Raw genomic sequence first — 17,703 nt, forward strand, 5'->3', positions numbered from 1 at the left:
GCTGGATGGACCTCTTCGTCCGAGAGAGATCGTCCGAGAAGAACTCCGCCGGTTGCTGTCACCATCCCAACACCCTCAGGTGGTGACCCTCGCGGACTTCGTACGTGAAGAAGTCAAGCAGGCAGTGGGTGTTCCTCAAGCGATGGCTCCGACTGCTCCAAAGCAAGAAGCAGCAGCCATTAACTACGCTACTGCATTACGTCGTCCTGCACCCCGACATGGCCTTCCTGGCCCCGTCGCTACCATCCTGTTCCTGAAAGCCGCCCCTTGGACTTTATGAGCTGTCCTCCAGTGGCTGTCGAAAAAGAACAAATAAAGATTTAAGTAGTTCGCGGCAATATTTACGTTGATCTTCAGAATTAAAGCAGGCTTCTTCAAACGCACGCCTCTACTGCAGGCAAACCACGCTTTACAGGCGGCAGCCCTCCTCAGCAGAATTCGCAAAACGTGTTTCGCGTTCTCTGCTTACATTTTTAAAGCGAAAGTTTCCCTATGCTACCTCGGGTCAGGATCAGCGACGGCTCATGTTTGGCCTTCAGTGAGTCAGAGGACAGTCGCCGCAGATGTTCCGTGCCGGCGCGTGAACTCTCTCTCTACCGCCGCGCATGCGCTTTAGCAATGTCAATCGCGTGACTAGTCACGCGCTTGGCCACGGTTTAAAGAGGAGCGCACCGCTCGCATAGGCAGCGCGCGCTTCGCCGTGGATCCGAGCGAATCTGGAATATCTCGAAACGTTACTCAGAGGACCTTGCAACGTCGTCAGCAAGTGACATGTTTTCGCTTTGTATGACTAAGTTTTTGAAGAGTTAAACCTTCTGCAATTTTATTTAAGCATGGAAGTATTTTAGCTCCCGTTGTCGGTGATGTTGAGGTTACATCGAGCCAACACCGACAGCGAACATCCGGGAACCAATTTTTTTGTGGTCTGAGGCCGAAACGTAAACATCCGGGCATATAACGAGATTTAACGAGACGAGCTATCCGCTCTCTAAGGCTTCCGCGCCCTCACATAGGGTGGCGCAAAGGTGCCACACGGTCACACACTTGTAACACTCCCGACGTCGGTGGTTCACACTGCCACAGTTCAAAGCGCGCCCAAGCATTTGGAATCATACTTTCAGTGTGCTGCAGCGTCAGCTCATGGCGTTTTTCCCCTCGGCAGGCGGATGTATACACGCTCCAGGAGCACTCGAATGCCCTGCTGATCCTACATTTTGTCAGGCCCGCGTCGCATCATTCTGCATTTTCTGCATAGTTTCGCATTTCAGTGACGTCGCTATCACAACTGCTTAAGCCGAGTGATGAAGACTGAGAGGTACGAATCCCCCACGACAGCGTGCTATGCCCGTAGCCATTTCATACTTAAATCTACTCTCCATATGGGGGAGGTAATAATTTTTCCAATTAGGCGAGATAAATTTTGCGGGAGATAGCCGTGGCGTAGTGCGGAAGTTGTTAAGAAAATATGAGCATAACTTATGGACAATACTGAAGCTCCCCCTTACGGCTATTACGAAATAGCATTAATGACACTCGCCTGCGGTTCAAACTGCGGTTCCACCTTCAAGCACGTGTAGACTCTGCTCGCTCAGTCACCAGTTCCTTAATTTGTGTCTCAGATATATCACACAATCTCCCACTTGAAACGAGCAACCCAAGTAAGAAGGTTCTCCCACCTTTGTGATATCGCGTGGTCTGGTTACGTCACACAACGCATCGACAAATCACGGCTGGCCATCTCACCTGACAACTACCAACTGTCAGATACATTCCCGTGATTTCTCGGTCACAACGGCGACACCGCGGGATTTTCTGCAGAATAGAACCTTTAACGCTATTGCTTTTATTATTTCCCGGCTTCGACTAGCCTTAATGAGTTTGATACGAAGAGGCTGGATTGTTGGTTTATCATAAAGAGGAATTAAGCGCGGTAGAAACATGGACTAGAAATACTGGCGCCAGCACAGACGCTGCTATTGCAAGAGTAATAGCAGAAGCTCGTGTCATTTCGAAATGCTCTGATTAATGTGTCAACACGCTGTCCGTGCACCTGAGCGAGAAAGAGTTGTTGTTTTTGTGCACTGATTGACCCGTTAATGATTGGAGGGAAGGGGCTGGGGTGACAAGATAATCGTGCCACGATTGAGTGAGTTGTTGTTTGTTACTTTTTTTTATTGTCTTTAGACTCGTGTTGTAATAAGCCAGTTCAAGTTGATAAACAGTGCATGCGCGTTTCTTGTCTATGGTACTACTGTCCCGTATTCCTATGTTCGTGGGGTTAGCGAATAAAAGTAAACTTTGTTAGGGATGTACCTTAAATATGTACAAAGAAAAATGTACGTAAGTGAAACGTAAAGAAAACGCAACAAGTAAATAAATACAAACTAAATCCTCTCATGAGTATCAATTCAAAAGCCGTGGCGTCCGTGAAACTGCCCTGCTACTTGGGTGGTTAGTGAATGTAAATATCACAGGTATCCACCTCCCATTCTGAGTTCCGCATTACTTTGTACGACCTGAGACCGGCACTGGCAAGTCAATCATTTTACATTAAAGTCTACCGCAATCGGCAAGAGTTTCCGGGCCATTGAATTCCTGTTAAACCCAATAAAGTGATATTGACGGCACTGCTGAGCTCCACGGGTCTGAAAAGCACTCGCTGACTGGCTGAAGTAACGGATCTGGTTGCAGCTGCAACTGCTGCATAAGACGAAGCAAAATGATGGGGTACAGTACCAATGCTTCCGCAGCAAACAAAAAAAAAAAGATGAAGAAGAATAAATCGCATTTTTTGTGCAGGCTGATTGGTTCGTGATCCTGCGGACAGAAATAGGCGACACCTTTGAGCCGCCAGGTCGGCTGCTTACCAGTAAGCGCTCCACGCTTCGCTGGTTGGCGATGGGCTCAGGGGCACTCACTTTTGTGACTGAACGCCGCAATTGCATCCGCTGTTTCAGCCAGTCATCTAGTGCCGACAGACCTTTCTGAGACCACGCATATGCGTCGACATACATCGCCGTTTTTCTAGGCGTTTTAAAGGAAACGCGCTATTTGTGTAGCATTGGCGTAGCTAGATATTGAATTGTTTTTGACGGTCTCGGGAAATAGTCCCTTTCAAAATATTTTCTCTGAAAAGGGGGCGCAGAGTTTCTTAGTTAAGCGATTTCAGTGAATCTCCCAATTGGCTTACAACTACCAGGTGTCTTTAGCTTTATTCTGGGGTTTTGCAGTTTTGATAAAAACGGGAATTCGGACATTCATTAAAACACGAGTCCTAGGACGTTGTCGTGTGTTTCTCAAAGCGCGCAGAAAGTACTGTTAGACATCCAAGTGCCATTATTATTTTTTTAGCTGCTAAGTTTATTTATTTACAGAGTACCTGCGGTGCCTATCACAGGAGGCAACCTTAGAACGGCACGCCAATTGTTCACCATAATAGGCAACAATGTATATAAACGGAGTTGGCATCAAGTTAAACAGAATGGTTCTCGTTATCAAAGGGAACGTACAATTCAAGTAAAATTTTAAAGATATAGTCTAAAAATATAGTCGATAACAAAATCATTACCTGAGAGTGAAATGGATTCTTTGGGCACCGAGTTCCCCTTTTTCAACATCCCGAGCCCTGCAGAACATGTCACGTGAGGCTCTCTTCAGACATTGAGGCTACCACGCATTTTTTTTTTTTTTTTTTTTGTGGCTGCCATGTGGTATTTTGTGCCAAAACTACTGTGCCCTCTCGGTTCTTAAAATGGCATATATGGCTCAAGCAAGTGTCAGCGCACTCCGTGCTACCATATAGTACTTATCTTGCGATAATAAAAAGAACGCCATGAGTAAAGCGTTCGGAACATTCGTGTGCAAGAAATTTGTAAGATTCTGATTCCTTCAGAATAGCGCTTTTCATTGCAGTAAAGTAATGTCATCGTTGTGTCGAAGTCATGCCAAAATCAAAACTGTCACCGTCAAACAGACAAAAATCATCAAATTAGTTTTTCCTTTCTTCCTATCCCATCCCTCTCCGTGTGCACACGTGCGTGCATTCTTAAGTAAGTAAACTTGAGCGCTGCAACACTGGGACTAAGAGAAAAAAAATATTCAACATTCTGCTGGAGATCAGTATCCGAGCATCCAAACATCCCTTTTTAATGATATCCACACAAATGACATCCTTTACCCAATTTTTTTTTTTCTCAGTACTTGCTGTTCGACCGTTTTAAAGCTGCACACAACATATTTAACAATACTCTTCAGAACGCGCTCAGCGATGGCGTTTTGCATAAAGTTCAGTGCTGCTATTTGATTCATTCGATAAGCCTTCCCCTACTAATGTTTCCTTTTCTTCGCAAACGAGGACAATCCCTAGGATAGGCACTATTCGGGAGCAGCAAGGAGAAAACCCGGCGCTCACCTACACGGCAAGAAAGGAGATTACGCTTTTCTGTTTTCTTGTGTGTCTGCGTATGCGTGCACGTAAGGGGCGGTTGGTAGGGGCAGCCTGAAGGTACACGGTCTAGTCGGTCTGAACTCAAATCACCAGGACCATCTGGCTCGCAGGGTCTGTGACCCGGCTCTACCGTCGTGCAACCTATCGTACGCTGTATATGCAAAATTGAAACTCTTTCCTCAGCTGTTTTGAACAAAAGAGCAATGTAGTATGGGTAGCACGCAATTACTTTCTAGCGTGCTTTGGCGTATGCGTTCTACATATGTCTTCGTTTTACAAATGACCGGGTGAGTGATGCCGCAGGGCACACAACATTAGACCTATACCTAGAAGCACGCCACCCTCGGGCTCGCGATATTGGCCAATTGTTTGCTCTCCTCTGACGCTTTCGAGTACTTTGTTATCGCACGTAAGCGTCGGGTTGTGAAAAACGATGGAGAACCCGACCTTCGGTAATGCGCTAAAACCGTCGTATCTCCTTAACGATGAAAAGGAGGGGATGTGCTCGGCGGCCGCGCGGGTCGCCTTATGGAGCGTCGAGTTTGAGGCACGCGCCGCTTTCTCTGTTCATGATGAACCGCTCGAGTGTATCAAACTCGCATCACCCGAGAAGTTCGATTTATCGAACAAAGCTTCGCTGGCCCGAAATCGACGCGTCAGCCGCTGTTCGCTCGATCGGGCTGCATATGCGAAATCTGGCGCCGCTCGGTCTTCACCCACCTCGGCAGCTGGGACAGATGAAGGTTGCCCAAAGCGCGCGACAATCGCGTACTGATGTCCATCCATGATGTCCATGATGTCCATGTAAGGGCTAATCGGTGATTCGACTAGGTAATGCGACCACAGTTATTTTTCCCTGCGTCTGGCTGGCTGCAAATGTATGCGGATTTGTTTCTTTGTCTTTTTTTTCTCTCTCTCTCTCTCTTTCTTTTGCTTCTTTGGCTTATTCTGGTGACGTTGACGTTTCACAGGCTGTTTAGAGGATAGTGGAAATTGCTGTGTGCGGGCAACTCTTTCATATCTGAAAAGTTCGTTTCTTTTTTTCTTTTTCTTGCAAATTTCGTTTCAGGTCAAGAGGTTTCGAGGCTTCATTGGTGTTGAATGGGACGGAGAATTGCACACGCAGGGCGGACCGTCCATCAAGTTGCAGAAAATAGCGAATCCGGTAAGCGCATAGTTGAAGAAGGAGCCGAGAATTAAGGTTGTCTCCAGAAAGCATAGTGGGGCTCCCTGAGCTCCTCCTGTGTACAGTGAATGAGGAAACATGGCCAGACCATCCCTTATGCACCTACCATGAATGTATCTTAGCTCTTAGCCGCACACCGTGGAAGGATCACTAATGTAATTTGTTCATACGAGGTTTCCCAACTTATGGGCAGTGTCAGCGTGTCATGAGAAAGCATGCACAGATGCTCACCGGAGCCGCAGGAACGTTTGCGTCACTGCTAGAGTAGTACTATCCTCCGGGAATGTTTACAGAATGATTCTTGTAAACACGATTATTGTTTCGCTGTCTCCCTGTCAAGCTCACTTGTAATGTTATTTGCTGATGAATCATGCGAATTCGTACACGCCTTATCATTTCAGGCGTCTGGCATCTGTGACTGCTGCGATTTTAGTTTTTCACGAACCCTAATCCCATTCACCTGGGAGGCTGCTTTGCGGACAGCTCAACCCGCCGGTCAGAAATGGCTGGTAGATCGGGCTCTATGTGAAGCAAAAACCCGTGCACTCCTGGACTAGTAGGGGACCACCCTGGAAGACTTTTTTTTTTATTATTAGATAAAGTTTTTTCCATCCATCCATCCCATTCACCGTTTGTGGCCGATAGTTCATCAAATTTTATAAGGAATCATTTTAGGCCGATGAATTAGAGTGATACGCGTACTACTTCATCTGTCGCGCTAACGAGATGACTCCTTTCTGCGTACCACTGCCTTCCTCTCTCTTTCACTTACCTTGCTTTCTCTATCTCTCTCTATCTCTATCCCGCTCTCCTTGAGTGTTGCCATGTTTAGCACATGAGCCACTGCGGTTCTATGTATATCTCTGCACTCGCAGCACCGTTGTGGTCATTAGTAAACTTCGGTGCAAGCGGAGTCGGTTATGTAAAGTCATTAGTGCTGGTGCATTACCAATAGAGAGAAAGAAAAGAATATTTACAGTTCATGTGAGCAGCAACTCGCGTGCCATTGCGCGTTCTACAGACTAGAAGAAAACAACTAAAAGTCCGCCGTTCGCCTTATATTTGTAGAAAAGCGCCGACACTCACTGTGGAAGCAACATTAAAAGACGGCACCAATATCTATTTCAAGACGGGCAGCGTGCGTAGAAGTAATGCGATATTCTGAGCACGTTTTACTCGCTGGTTAAGAGATTAGAGAGAACACGCTCAAGCCGCCCTTTCACTCCCCTGATACGGTGCGGTAGCGTTAACGTATACCACCAAAGCAAAATTAACTTTCTCTATGTACCCCAGTTTAGTTCACTAATCATAAAAGTATATTGCCCAGTACACATAGATTCTGTGCGCTAAAAAGCGGTCTCGATGCAATATGACGCTGCTCGCTTGCGTGAGGGCTCGCATCAGTGGAGCTCTGAGGCGACGCATTTTGCTCATGTGCGGCTGTGGAGTTCGAACGCCTCTACCATCTCAAACACGGGAAGAACACTACACGTCAGGCTTTCGTTGCGTCATTTCAGCTCGTTTTACGGTTTCCTCACCCACATTCGTTCTTATTGGTACGAAAATTGAGCTCTTGATTTTTTAGCTCTTTTCTTCAAAATTATTATGGAGGCAAGGCGCGAGCTAAAGCTTTTGTCATCCCATTTGGATCCTCATTATGAATAAAACGTGAATTTAATTTTTCGGTTTTTTTTTTTTTTTTTTTTTTTTCAGTGATGGTAAGTAGCGGCGACTTTCTAAACCTCTGTTTCAGGTTCAAAAATGGAAGTGTTGGAGTTTTTAAACGGGTACGTTTAAGACTTTCCGTCGGTTATGATGCGCACTCGGGCTTCGCGCTTCTTCGTCGCTACCTACACTGTTAACTTCGCGTTTGTGCCTTCGTTTATTTTGTTGATACGCCAAAATATTTTCATGAAATAAAATAGGTTAAGAGTTCTGCCCTATTGTGTGTGACTTTATATGTTTCTTCCACCGTTCCGTCTTTATTATTCAGCTTTACAAAAATAATGAAATATCTATAGCCCACCAGAATCTCCTGCAGGCGCTTTGGCTTGTCACCTCTTCCTTCGTGGATCTTTTAATTTGTTATTGGCCCTCAGTCACTATCACTTGCGTGGAATTGCCTAAAGAATTAGTCAAAGGATGCCAAAGAAGTAAAGAAAGAATCAATCAAATAATTAAACAATATCGAGGCGCAAACAAGCCGCAAATGGAGGCAGGCAGTGTTTAACGCAAGAATCCGATGCAGGTGAGCATAGCTTAAGAATGATGTCCACGTCGATATCTGAAACTAAGTGGGATGAAATACGGGTTAAGAAAATTAGAAATCATGCTCATTACTACAGAATGCGCATGTGTTCTGTTGCCGAATCATATACGAGAGAGAAGATTTATAAAACACAAGATGCAGCAATGAGTATTCGGAAGCAGGGAAGAAGCAGGCAGTGAAATTGGCAGTAGGAATTGCTGGTATACATGGCAAAATTACTTTTGAAAAGGAAATAAATTACATTACTAATTACTTTGCTGAAAATCGCAGAAAAGTAATTAAATTACATTACTCATTACTGCTCCCAAAAAGTAATGAAATACATTACAATTACTTCTACTGAGTAATTAAATTACTTTTAAACTACTTTCTAGTTTCCATCCATGCAAAAACTAAGCAAAGCTAGTAAGCAAAACAACTTGTTCTCCAGACGCGAAGCACCCGCATTCTTTCGTCTTCCCGCCAAATTCCGTCCCAGAGAGCTATTCCTTCTCTCTCTCCTACAGTACGTGCGACTTCAAAAACAAGGCTACCGAAAAAAAAATATGGTCGAACGGTCCTGAAATGGCCGGCGAACCCAGCGTCTTGCTGGCCCGGAGCTGTCTCCGCCATTTGAAGGGCCCGAGAAGCTAGGTTATTTATTGCTTCCGCAGTCCCAAGAATCGATGTCGGCACATTTGTGCTCACTGCTCAGTAATGCTCAAGCCACGGTGCCTCACGTCATGGACCCTTCTGCCTATCTCCCCCAACCCCAATCCTCCTTCGCCCCGTGGTGTTGAGTGTAACCAGGCACCACTGTGCCCTAGCCGACGCAACAGGGAGTGGCGCTACGCCGCGCTCCAAACTAGTTTTCAGCTCCAGCCATCTTGCACCATCTCTCCCTTCAGCATTCCCTTGACGCCTTGTATCCTTCTGCTTGGAGAATGTTCTGCTCAACTCTGTCCCCCTTTGCCGATCCGTTACGCTTGCCGCACGCCGTTCCTGCTTTCGCGGCACTCTACTTCGTCATCTATTGAAGGAGTAGTGGCGCATTTTAGTAAAAGTAATTTCGAAAGGAATTATAATTCCTTTTGAAATTACTTTCACGGCAGCAAAAGTAACTATAGTTACTTTTGCTGCGAAATTACTGCCAAAAAGTAATTCATTACATTACTAAATTACCAACCCGAAAAAGGAATTCATTACATTACAAATTACCGAGAAAAGTAATTAAATTACAGTAATTCAATTACTGCCATGTATGATTGCTGGCGTAGGAGCCGGGAACAGAGTGCGAAAGCGATTGGCTCATTTAGCGGAAATAATTAATGTAAGCGTAACGGATATCTTTTTCTCAAGCACAAATGCAGAGTATGCGCATGGAATAGCACCGAATGAGGGTATGAAAAAAAGAAACCGGCTCAACAACACACGCCCCTTCCTGAGCAATGCTGGCTGTATATGTTTTTATGCAAATTGGAGTGTAATATTGACCACAGAATCATAAAGTATGAAATCAGTACGATTGTGAGACGAAAAAGAGTAAGTATTTTGTATAAGGGGCGCACAAACATATGTGCAGTAAGTGAAACGTGATGCATTGCTGAGGACGTAGTTTGCGGAAAGATGCACCGTGCGCGAGTGCGCAAATGATATAGCAGCTAGAGTGCCTTCATGTAAAAGAGGTAAGGCATCAAAATCAATAAATAAAATTGGAAATCATTCCCTATAATCAAGTACAGGAAGTACGTACCTACGCCACAGTTACCGCCATCTTGTGGTGCGTGTAACAAGGAGAAAAGTTGCGGACATATTTGATAGCCCTATCGCCGCCTTATCCAGTTTGAACAGCTGAAGCAGTGCTCTGCACCACAAAACGCCACCCGCGGCGCCACATATAGATAAACATTACAACGCGGAGGAAGCTGTAGCAGCAACATTGGTCTCGCGCAGCACTAGCGGCCGAATAGAGCTGCAACCTTGCGCTGGAGTCTCACGTGGTTCAGTTTAGGCTGACTGAACACATCACATCATTCCCTGGCACTTCATCCAATAAATCATACATCGTCTTCATCGCGTCGGCCTCTTACCGGTTGGTGGACAAAGCCTCAAAGCAGCAGAGGAATTTAAGCATGGACAGAATGCGAATGTATGAATGCACTACGAGCCAAATACGGCAGAGTTACTAGAAGTTTAGGTCAGATAGTTACGATGGTAACCTATCTCTAGATAGATATCATAGTATAGGAGGTATTCAAGTGACGTCACGGGCGCCATTTTGCGATGCGCAGCACTGCTTTGGCAGCGCAAGCTAAAACATAATGATAAGCCGATTAAATATGCCTGCGGCCTTTCGCAGTGCTTCATGCACCATAAAATGTCCGCCACTGTTACGTGGATCCAAACTCCCGATAAAAGATGTCCTAGCTAAAGGTAGCCATGTTATTCGAAAAAAAAACTGTGTCTTAGCCCAGTGGAGCCAACTGGGCTTTGTTGGCAGTCGCGTACCCTCGTCTGTATAATCTCTTCTGTTATCCAAGGTTAATTCATCACTGGAGAATAGTTCGCTCACTGGCTTCAGGAACAAAGTATCGATTCGGAAGTTTGGCTTGGTTTTGTTTGGTTTTGGAATTTAACGTCCCAAAGCAACTCAGGCTATCAGAGACGCCATAGTGGAGGGCTCGGAAAGTTCGACCACTTGAGGTTCTTTAACGTGCACTGACATCGCACAGCACACGGGCGTCTAGCTTTTCGCCTCCATCGAAAAGCGGCCGCTGCGGCCGGGATTCGACCCCGCATTCTTGGGCACAGAGGGCGAGCGCCCTAACCCCTGCACCACCGGGGCGGGCGAAGTTAAGGTCGTAACTAAACGACAAGTGAAGTAACGCACCCCTACTGTAAAAGGTATAGGATGTCTCAACATAAGCTGAAACAAGGCGAATATTTCCTTTTTTTTTTTTTTTTTTTTTTTTGACTGAGAACGCTTGCAGCACTGAAGACAATTCCGATGAAATAAAGACGCGCCTATCGCCCATAGTCGAAATAACGAAATATGTTTCGAAACCCGCGTGGGTTGACAGAAACAGCGGTAAGAGTTTCAAGGAAAGCCGTCGGCTCAGGCATGATTAGATAAAGTCAGGCGGCCATAGCTGAAATAACGTAAGTCGCTCCGAAAGCTGCACACAATAATGAAACAGGTTTTGAAACTCGTATTTCGTTATTTCGACTATGGTCGGTGAACGCCTGAGTTTATAGGATCACCATTTCTGACCATTACATTCTCGACTACAATACAGAATACCATGACCTTCAGCGTACTCAAAGATTGAAAAATTCAAACTTAATGCTCGTCATTGCGTTGGCGACACACTGATAGCTTACCCCCCGTGGTTAACAAGATATCTGCCGTTTCGACACATGACGACGGCAGTGAGTCTGAAAGAAATACTTGCGCAAAACTCGAAAACTGTTTATTTTGTGCATGCAACTAGAAACAGATCTCAGCGATGACGATATCGTGTTCACTCGACGGTCGGCGAAGCAGAATCCCAGGTAACGCAAAATGTCACTGGAACGTTATCTGAATGGCCACAAATGTCAGAGAGCAACGTTGCCCGATTGTTGCTAATGTCACTATTTTTGATCACCAGATAACGTTATGCACTAATGTTTCTACAACGTTCTGAAAACGTTGACGTTATGTTATTTCAACGTTATACCAACAAAAGATGACGAAAGAAACGTTGCCTGTACATTACTTTAATGTATTCTAAACAATGCATGCGGTACCTTCCTCAAGGAGCTTCTAGGCAAAAGCTACATAACCCGCACCATCTGTTCCTACTAGACAAGGTGCAGCCATAGCTGATGAATCGTGCATGAGTGCGTTCTGCCTTTCTGAAGTGACTAATGTATGCTTATATGTCGACAAGGCACCGACCAAAAGGCAGTTACGCAGTAATCGTGGTCTACTGACTGCTGACCGGTCACTTGAATGACACAGCCAGTGCAAAAATTACATCAGGTGCACATGTGAGATCATTTACACAATTTATTTGGCATGATTGTACATCTGTTGAGTCAGCAATTCCATGAAGAGACGAGCAATCACATAGCTGCCAGGTCATCCATTCCATGAATTAGGCCACTAAATTAAAAGAACAAAAACACAAAAAAAGATTATTATTCAGCCAAAATTCAAGACAGCACTTACAAAGTAATCAGACATCTAAAACTAAATTTGCAGGACCAGAATTACTTGTGTCTGAAGCGTGCCAATATTTCTTGGACAGATAGTACAAAAATAAAGAACACCAGGACACCCACTGAATTTCCGCTTTTAAAACCATCAAAATTACAGCTGATGCAACATTGATGGCCTTACACTATATCCTAGAAGTTTACTTTTATGTCTCATAGGTTTTGCCTATGCTGTTCCATATGATATGCTGGTAAGCTAAGTGACTGTGACAAGTCCAGTTTTTGCACAGCTTGATGCACAAGTAGACTAAATGATAGTCCAGCTTCCGTACACAGCATAACAGACCTACCGTTTTTTGCAGCGTGCTGGTGCTTGGCGAAAATAGTCGCCAATGTCATGTCTCATGTCCACTTCCTTGCCTAACAGGCAAGGCTGCCGGAGGGCCACTGCACAAACAAAACAATATCACAGACTTGGGGCGGTAAACCTAGACACTGATATTTACTACAAATTAACAAAACCCATTACATCTGTTATGAACTGTGAACACACTTATGCATACATTGAATTGTGCATCTCAATCTATTATACGACTCAATAAATCCACACCATTTGCACAAGGTTCTTCAGAAGCCCTGAAATGAGCAAAAGAAAAAAAATTAGAAAATACATTAGAATGCAGCGAAAATGGACTGCTGGCCAGAATTTAAAAACTAGCCAAATATATATTTGTGCCAGAATAAAACCACAAATATAGAGCTATAATGTGCACTGCACAGTAAAATGTTGCTTACAACACCCACTACAGGCACAAGGCAAGTTTTTACCTTGGATGCCGCTTTCTGCTTGTGCTGCTGGGCTCACTGGTACTTGTGCTGGTCTTGGTGGAGGACGGCCAACGAATGGTAGTTGCTTGGCTTGTTGTGTAGGAACTGTAGATGGTAGGCGATGATTATCGCAGCTTTCATCGCTTTCACTTTCCTCACAAACAAAAAGAGCCTTCTGTTTCCTTTTTTTTTTGTTGGGACGTTGCTGCCGTCTTCATCCAACACTGCAGTTAAAAATGTTTCAATTCAGTTATTTCAATAGTGGCTTGCTAAAGTAACATTCACAAATATAGCAGCAAAGCAAATGGAATATGCATGATTAATATAGAAAGTGTAAACATATCAAGCAAAAACATTTTAGCAGCAGAACTGGACTCGTACTTCCATACAACGCCTTCTTGATGGGCTTTCTTGGCCTTTTTGTCAGCCGTTCCTCATCAGTTGTCAAATCTGACACCTCTTCAGCTTTCTTCTCTCTTCTTTTTGCGTCAGCATATGTTGCTGCAAGCAAAGAGTTCAGTGTAGAAAGATTGAATGACACGGCTAAAGGGAAACTGAATGAAAATAGTAAGCAGACCCATGAAAAGGCAACGTTCACAACTGCTTAGCAACAATATTATTGAAATAAGAGCATAACAATATCACTATAACAGGAACCTTGAGCCAATGAGCAACAAACATGATTACTGATAAGAGTCATTAAATTAAGATGATGGGTGATTATTTCACCATTTTGGCTCAAAAGTTCTCCCCTCTGGCAGCGCTTAACTTATGTGCATCGTTGCCTTTGCACACTGCCACAACCAAGAACCTAAAGCTCCAACAGTACCCTATAATCACAATACTATCTTGTGACAAAAAAAAATGACGTACTAGTCTCGCCTAAGATTCGGCATTTGTGTGCAATCCATTCTTCTCCAGGCTCCTCGCAGTCTTTTATAGCGCTTGGGCAACGAGACGGGGTTCGGTATGGTGGCCATAATGTTTCCCCATTCTGCACCCAGAATTTTGGGGACGGCAGCAACTCCGTTCGCACTGCTGAATTCGCCGATGTAGAACATCCTGCAAGAATATAGCGCAGTTAGCATAACAAGCACTAGTGCCAAGTCAAAGGCATTATTTTCTGTGCCTCTGTTGAAGAGACACTACTGAGTTGCACTTCACTGCTCAAGTTTCCAATCAATGAGGGTCAATTTATGGTGAGTGTGTATTTTGCCAGCAGCTGAGCGAGATGCATGTCACTGAAACTAGTTTTCTTTGCACACTTATTGCTGGCGTTTCAGGAAATTAAATCGCTGCAAGCACTATCTCCTACTTAGCATGTGCTAGAAATTTTCATCAACAAAAAGTTTACTGATTTCTAAAGTAAAAACAGCGCAACACAGTCGTGGCGAAGAATTTCAGCATACTTAACTTCCAACTATTTTCAGTCCACGCAGATGACACACACACACACACGCACACACACACACGCACACGCACACACACAACAAAGCGCCAAAATGCTAAACCGGAATGGCAAAGAGCGCACACATACACTGAGCAAGTTAGTTAGCGAGATGGCTGGCTGGTGGCCCCAACCGGCGGCCTGTGGGCTATCAAACTAGACGAATTTTCAGTCACACTTCGAGCAAACGATTAATGACACTAATCGGTCACACCGACCTAATGATGCGGCTCTTGCCACGGGCGTGACAACTTAGGCGTTAGCGTGACACTGTCACGGTAACCATACCGCCAAAGAGGCAAAATAATTTCAGCATTTGTCTCCTGATCAGAACACAAGCAGCTCTGCTGAACATCTGTGATGCGGGGCAGCGCAGCACTGTTCTGCTGCGAAAATGCATGGCCAGTCGTTAATAACAAAGAAATTCATGATTAACAAAGCAGCAAGGAATAAACAGAAAACGCGTGGTGCATCCAATGTGGTTCCAGATGCGACAGTCTGAGATATGCCTACAAGCTAAAAGGGAGGTCACCAAAGCAATAGCAACTCACCTGTGAGCGATGAACAGTGCATGCAGTCGGAAGATTGAGTTCGCACGTGAAATGCGGCTGCGAAGTCGGCACGAAGGCACTCAAAGTCAAAATGCACACGAGCACAGGCAAGTGGCAAGACAAGGCATAACGTGCGAAAAAGCTCCATAAAGCCCCACAAGAGCCATGTCGTCGTGTTTCTTTTGTCCCGCCATATTGAATGTAGTGCCGCCTGAACGCAGCAAAATAATATGAAATAAATATTTATTAATTTATGCTAATGTTCAAGCTTAGTAATTTACTGCGTGAAAGTTCTTTTATTTGCAAAAAATTGTTTATTTATGGTAATTTATTACATGAACACTTTCGTTGGCCAGGACAAGCAATGTATGGCATACAAACGAGGTGTAGTCGAGCCAAGCTCAAGCCCAGCCAGTGTGTGTTCACATCTCACGGGTAATGCTTGTGTAGCAGTGCGGAAAAAGTGGCTTTTTCTCCTGAATACGCCTTAGCATGTTGTATCAGCTTTGCGCTGTTATAACCCCGATACTTGTGCGTAGCTGAAGCAAGTGATCATACTGCTCATTCGTCGATGACCTTCAGTGCACCATGATGCGTACCGCTCGTGTTTGCAAGTAAAGCTGTCTACCAGCGATGGAGAGGACATAGTGGTGTATCATTGATGTTGGAAGAAGACAGAAATTCTGACGCAGGGCAACCAAAATAGCAGCACTTTGCCAATCTGATAGCCCTACTGTACAGCAGTCCCTTACAAGCTGAAACTTAGCTACTGCCGAGGAACATTTTGAGAGGGTGGTGTTTCACAGCAGTGAGTCCAGTGCTAGTTATCATAGCAATGACGATGAAGAATTGGTTTCTCCATTGTGCTCCGTTGATCCACCGCCAACTGGCGAAGTTGCCGAGTCTCAAGAACAAATTCTACAGCAGTATTCATGCAGCAGTGAGCTCCGCGATTTTTCGTCAAGCGAGAGTGAGGTGGATTTAGCTCCGGCTTTACACGACCCACTTCGTTCATGGGCTGTAGATAACAACATCTTTGCCGCCCACATCACTAAGCTTCTGAAAATTCTGCAGCCGCACCACCCAGACCTCCCTTCTGATGCCAGAACACTGCTGCGGACGGCTCATGCCAGTAGTCACCAGCATGGGAAGTGGCACTTACTGCTTTTTTGGCGTCACTGGAAACCTCATTCAGCAACTAGAAAGTGGAGCCATATCAGTGAGCGCTTCAGTGACTTCCCTGACGATGAACGTCGATGGTGTGCCCTTATCTAGGAGTTCGTCGAAACAGTTCGGGCCTGCGGTTGTGCGGGCCGAAGAAAGCTCGCGAAATGAACCTTTCCTTGCAGCTCTCTACAAGGGGGACTCAAAACCCGAGAGTGTTCACTTTTAGAGCTTGGACTGCACCATGGTGAAGCTGTGTTCCCTAGTGATTGTTCATGCATTTGTTTGCGACATGCGACCAAGAGACATGCAGCATACTATGCATGTGAAAAGTACATGCAAAAAGGCATGTACTCTGTAGAGCTTAGGAAAGTTATATTTCCTGATGTGTTGGCCCCTCCGCGTACAGGTGAAAACTTCACCAACATGACACAGCCTGATCATCACAATTGCACATCACCATTGCTCAAGCTGGGCATCGGACTGGTTCCCACTAGACTATATGCGTTTGGTTTGCTTAAGAGTTATGAAAAGATTTCTAGTGCAATATTGGACATCAACTGCCCCATCAGCGTCAGTGCTGCCTTTGAGTGCACGTAGGGCCATTTCTGAGAACTTAGTTACTTTGGCTGTCAACACTCCACAGGAGCTTCAGCGCATTCCAAGGACCCTGCGTGTTCTAGAATTTTGGAAGGCATCCGAGTATAGAAACTTCCTTGTTTACTTTGGCCCCATTGTTCTGAACCAACACCTTGCTCATCCATTTTACACGCACTTTTTGAAGCTAAGTTGTACCATCACAATACTGGCCTCACCCGATCTTTGTATGACTTTGTGTGAATATGCTGAGCAGCTGCTGCTTAGCTTCGTTACAGAGGCAGGTAAGCTTTATGGCAGTGGCATCTAAAATGTTAGCATACATGGCCTCTCGCATCTGGAAGATGATGTGCAACGGTTTCGCCACATTGCCCTATTTTCAGCCTTTCCTTTTGACGCTTTTCTAGGAAAGCTGAAGAAACTGGCCAGAGGCCATGCCCTTCCTACGGAACAAATTTTTATGCGAGCAGCTGAACTAAAGCAGTTCAAGCCACCAGTGACTACTAGAAGTGATGGCATCAAGCTGTCCAATATTCACATAAATGGACCAGTCCCTGAAACATTCCGGGGGCAGCGATTCAGTAAGACTACGATTGGGAAAAAAGTGTTTTCTACAAAACCAAAAGACAGCTGTGTGAGGATAACAGGTGGAAATTTTGTCCTAATAAGAAATTTTATAGCAGCTGAAGGTGACGTCCTTATTTGCGGGCAGCACTATGCCGATGTTAGTAACTTTCATGATGCAACGCTGTGGTCTGTTGACATAGGTGTTTACAGAGCCCGAGGACTTTCACGGGGTCTGAGTACGTGGAGCATCAATGAAATTGGTACAAAATGTGTGTGCTTACCAGTCAAGAAAAATGCAGATGCTATTTTTTGTGCGCTCCCATTGTAAAAACCATACCTTTGCTTGGTACTCTCTGACAATGACAAAACCATTCCCACAACACGGTGTTTGTTTGCACTCTTGTCCATGATATAATTTTCACTGTCTGTTGGGCTCTCAACAGTATTGTAAATTAATAAAAGTATAGT

General features: G+C 44.9%; 2 protein-coding genes across 3 annotated transcripts in view; one reads left to right on the top strand and one right to left on the bottom strand.

The window, feature by feature from the left end:
- Window positions 1-17,703, top strand: part of LOC146182396 (m-AAA protease-interacting protein 1, mitochondrial-like) — a 275,077-nt gene that overhangs the window by 243,279 nt on the left and 14,095 nt on the right. The window contains exon 2 of the mRNA XM_084577484.1: window positions 5,517-5,612. Coding sequence (XP_084433610.1) covers window positions 5,517-5,612 — 96 coding nt within the window. The remainder of the gene's footprint in view (window positions 1-5,516; window positions 5,613-17,703) is intronic.
- On the bottom strand, window positions 11,915-15,104 carry LOC146182398 (uncharacterized). 2 transcript variants are annotated; one of them, XM_084577480.1, is made up of 7 exons: window positions 14,908-15,104; window positions 13,783-13,971; window positions 13,291-13,410; window positions 12,910-13,133; window positions 12,692-12,717; window positions 12,432-12,528; window positions 11,915-12,028 (listed from the first exon to the last, which is right to left on the bottom strand). In XM_084577480.1, the coding sequence occupies exons 1-4, from the start codon at window positions 15,053-15,055 to the stop codon at window positions 12,943-12,945; spliced, it is 648 nt and encodes a 215-aa protein (XP_084433606.1). In that variant the 5' UTR covers window positions 15,056-15,104; the 3' UTR covers window positions 11,915-12,028; window positions 12,432-12,528; window positions 12,692-12,717; window positions 12,910-12,942. The 2 variants fall into 2 exon arrangements, with proteins under 2 accessions (XP_084433606.1, XP_084433605.1); XM_084577479.1 differs by lacking the exon at window positions 12,692-12,717.

Source organism: Amblyomma maculatum, chromosome 8 (genome assembly GCF_055883805.1).
Source record: "Amblyomma maculatum isolate TAMU_Amacu chromosome 8, ASM5588380v1, whole genome shotgun sequence".
Lineage (NCBI taxonomy): Eukaryota > Metazoa > Arthropoda > Arachnida > Ixodida > Ixodidae > Amblyomma > Amblyomma maculatum.